The sequence below is a fragment of the Varanus komodoensis genome, unplaced genomic scaffold, assembly GCF_004798865.1.
Source record: "Varanus komodoensis strain SLA01 unplaced genomic scaffold, ASM479886v1 scaffold13_3, whole genome shotgun sequence".
Taxonomy (NCBI): Eukaryota; Metazoa; Chordata; class Lepidosauria; order Squamata; family Varanidae; genus Varanus; species Varanus komodoensis.
In genome coordinates, this window is record NW_025335409.1 from 9,703,548 (window position 1) to 9,708,003 (window position 4,456).

General features: G+C 39.7%; 1 protein-coding gene across 1 annotated transcript; it reads left to right on the forward strand.

Moving 5' to 3' along the window:
• Window positions 1-561: 561 nt before the first annotated feature.
• Window positions 562-3,546, forward strand: REP15 (RAB15 effector protein; the record flags this gene model as incomplete). Its single annotated transcript, XM_044423267.1, has 1 exon — window positions 562-3,546. A coding segment is annotated over one exon (735 nt), but the record flags the coding sequence as incomplete, so codon positions are not given.
• Window positions 3,547-4,456: the final 910 nt, after the last annotated feature.

A 4,456-nucleotide genomic window follows, 5' to 3' on the forward strand; every position in this document is an offset into this window, starting at 1 on the left:
TCTTGCAAAATGAGTAACTGTGCTGCTGTAGCCCATGTGCATTTTTATTCAGTTGGTTCCCACTGAATTCCTGGGACTTATTCCCAAGGAGATGTGCGCAAGATTGCAGTCACAATGGTATTCCTTATGACGGCTAGGGATTCTGATTTGAATAAAACATGCACTTGTCAGAAGAAGAGTCCCCTGAGATTTAGCAAATGTGTTGTGACATACAAGTCACTTCCTGCTTTGCACATCTGCTTTTCTTCATCTTTCCTAGTTAAGACTGAATTTTAAAAAACTGCACTGCCTGTGTCAACATTCAAGGGAGTGGAAAATGCATGAACACAAAGGAAGTCTTGATACTTTAAGAAAGTAAATAACTCGGCCTGTTCAACTGGAACCAGGCACACCCAAGTTCTGTGCCTGCAAACAGAAAACTGGCCAGTTTGCACGGCATTGCTTTGCTTTGCTTGGGCAACAGCATAGGGACATGCTGCTAACTTAGCAGAGACAGCTCAGTAGCTCAGCTATATTCACTTGAATGAAAAAGCATTACCTTGAGGGCACTTAGCATAAAACTCCACCCTCAGAAAGAAGAGGGGCCAAAAACTATCACAGGAAAAAACTCAGGAAGATAAGGCAGACATCCAAATCATATGTGATGTATTTAGCCAAGGAGTGCTTTATGCATCACAGAAGCTGAAAGAATATCTTGGATTTGAGGATCCACAAAGCAAATTCCACCTATCCATGCATACCCTAAATGAGATTTTTCTGGTCAACTTTATCAGCTTCTGTGTTGAGAAAGGTGTAGAAGAGCGCATCACGACAAGCAAGATGACCAAGCAACAATCCTTGCTTTTTGGAGTTGATTGGGTCTGGACTCTCTCTGGAGCCGACAAGCAAATCAGGCTACAGATTGCTGTGCAGTCTCTGCAGATGGCTGAGCTTCCCAATGAAGAGCAAGCTTTTGAAATTATTGGGAGTAACACAGAAGCAATGGTACCAGATGAGCTTTTTGGAAACAAGAGCAGATTCGAAAGGCTGGAAGAATTCTGCAATCTTGTGGGAAGCAAGTGCCTTGGCTTGTTCATAATGTTTGGTGTTCCTGGAAAGCCGAAAGAGATCAGAGGAGTTGTTCTAGATAGCATCAAAAAGGAAAAACAGAAAAACCTCTTGTCTGGTGAGAATGCCCTCAGAGTATTTGCTTTGAACACTGACAGTTTTCTGCCTACAAGAGAGATGCTGGAATATTGCCTCTCCAAGAAAAATGGGATGAGGGAGGTGGGTAAGGTCTACATTAATTTTCTTTAGCCTCCTGACTGCAAACTCAAAAGGCACCCAACTGAGTAGTCGTGGTGGAATATTGCTTGCAACAGTTTCCTGTATGACCAGTCCTCCATGGCTACTCACAAAATATCAGTCTGTTTTGCCACCATTGACTTGGCAGGAATCAACGATCAAAACACCTCCTTGGACCCAAATCCAACAGACTGTGATTTGCAGATGGTATGCTGGTAAAAAGACAAGTTTTAAGAGCATTCTGTTCTTGCATATATGACAGGACTACATTAAAAAATGAAGATGAAGTATATTATACTCTGCTAGAAAAAGCAAGGACCAGTCAAGTAAGTTCACTGGGTCAGTGAAAATAGAGATTATAACTTATGGCAGGACTTGCACCACAGGTTTTATGACTGACTGTAATAATCTTCACAATCTTTTTCCCTATGTGCTCACCCGCCCCTTGAAATCGGAGGCTGAGGTCCTTCTATGGGAGCCCTCCTTGAAGAAGATGAGGAGGCTAGTTACGCAGAAAACGGCAGTGTCGTCCTTGCAGCAGCGTTGCCCCAACTCTGGAATTTGCTCTCCAGGGAGGGTTGCCTGTGCCATTGCTTTATTCTTTTCAGCATCAGATGACCCCCTTTTAATTTTCCCATCTATTTAATGTTTAATTGGTTTTATTCTGTGTTTTATTATTGAGGTTGGATGCAATGCCTTTTGTTTTCGGGGTTTTTTTTTTTCTTGTAAGCCATCCCGAGATGCTTGTAGTGGACGGCCTATAAAAGCATTGAATAAATAAATGCTTTTTACAAAGCAAGACAAGATTCTGTATTTATTCCAGTAACAACTTTATTAGTGGCATATTGGAATCTGAACAGTTTCTACTATGCTAAGCATGTATTTGTGTGGTAGCATCTTTCACTGAATGCAGTTACATATGGTTGATTTTTTAATATTCTGATTCCTGATGTGCTGTCACTATGCTTTTCAGAGGTTGTTATTATTGATGGTAATCTGTCTTGATTTTTTTCCTCTTGCAAGGAACCCAAAACATATGTACCTTTTCCATGTAATCCCTATGTTGGTGGGATGTCACTTAAGACATTGTGTGGTTTTCCTTTTGAGAATTAGTCTTTTCCACACTGGAGCCCTTGTATGAGAAAATGAACATGCATTGCTCTTTGCTCACATAGAACAGAGGATGCAGGAGTGATGGCTTAAGCGTTTGTATGTGGGGGGTGTAGCTATTTAATTCAAGAGCAAGTTGTTGGATTTGAAGCAAATTTGGTATGTAGAACCATTGTACAATGAAAATTAGTTTTTGGCTGGAAAATCACAAGCAGGAGGATGAGTTGTTTAGAATTGTTAATTTGGGTAGTTTCATGTATCAGCTTTGCACCTAGTGCTCTGACACCAAACTCCTTACACGAAGTAACTATGAGATTTCCCAAAATAGAGGTAAATTCACTGGCAACACTCTGCTGAATGCACAGTATTTTATACAGTACTACAGTGAATGCAAAAAAGAATTTTGGGGAATAATCCGGGTCTTCCTTGTTTTAATTAATCCAAATGGCAAAATGAAAAAGAACTCAAACCTTTAAGAGTTCAGGCAATGTAATTTGATCAAAAACATGTTCATCATTCAATTTCTGCCTCTAATTACTCCCTGAACTACTGCTCCTAGCATACTGCCATTAGGATTGCATACATGAAACTTCTAGCTGCTTGACTTTTAGATCTTGACTCTCTTAATTTTGTGGGTATCTATGTAACTCTGTCTTCCAAAATGGAGGGTTGGAGAACATGCTTTTGAACATAAGTATACTGCTGCAGGCAAGCCAGAGTTTTGCAATCCAGGACCCAAGTTTCCTTTCTAAGCAGTGCATGAATTAAAACAGTTGCACACAGTAACAGGACTAATCAGCATAGCTCTACAGCTGTCATTCATACACTTCGCCTAGAAATATCAAATTACCAGTTAGAGCTATTTAGTTTTTGCTGGCTCACCCTGTCAAAACATTTCTTCTGACTCAGTGACTCAGATGAAGGATCCTGATTATAGGAGAGGATGATGATTAATTGAAGCTGGAGCACTTACCTTTTGTTCCCTTGTTAAAGCACTTTATGGAAATTTAAATTGGTGGCTTCCGAAAGCTATTGTAGTTCTCTACAATATTGTGTATATAAGGAGGGACATGCCAGGATCCCCATGAAATGAGAGAGATAGCAAGACACAGTACTTTAACACATGCATACCTGCAATTTATACATATTTATCTTTCCATAAAATTATCTAGTGCATGGAGCATCCTGGAGACTGCAGCAGGGTGGCTGTTGTGTGAACTGTGAATGGTGCTTCAGACGTAATATTGGGCCATCCAGCATTAAAAGAACAAAAAAGTACAATTCCTGAAGACAAGCTTACTAAAGTTCTTCTGTATTAGGGTCAATGCTTTTTTAACCTAATCATACATGATCTGGAATTAGGATAAGTGGTGAAGTGGCCAAGTTTGCTCAATGCACCAGATTATTTAGGATAGTTAAAGAGACTGTGAGGTACTCCAAAAGGATCTTTCCATGCTGGGAGAAAGAGCATTAAAATGGCAAATGCAGTTCAGTGTAAGCAAGGCAAAACATTTCAAATTCTGATGAGATCTGAGATAGCAGTGACTGACCAAGAAAAGGATCTTAGAGTAGTAGTGGATGATGGCCCAGTGCGCAGTGTGAAAAAACTCCATGCTAGGTATAATTCTGAACAGAATAGAAAAGTGAACTGCTGAATTTTTTCTTCCCTAATACAAAACCATGGCATGACTGCACTTGGTATATTCAGTTCTGGTTGCCTTACCTGAAAAAGGACATTTTGGAAAAGTACAGAGAAGGGCAATGAATGAGAAGCTACTACTGGGACTATTCAGCTTAGAAAAAAGGTGAGTAAGGAAAGACATGATAGAGGTTTTTAAAATAATGTGCACTGTTTGCCACCATTGGTATGGAGTGCTAGACTAGATGATCCTTTGGTCTGATCCAGCATGGCTTTTCTTACATTATTATGTTAAGTCCTTAACTGCTCAAGTCTCTAAAATGTTCTTCTTGCTGGTTTTATTCTGTCATTTTTAATGTTTGAAAATGAGTACAAAACCCCATTCAGTTACATTTGAACATTAACAAAATAAATTCCATAGAG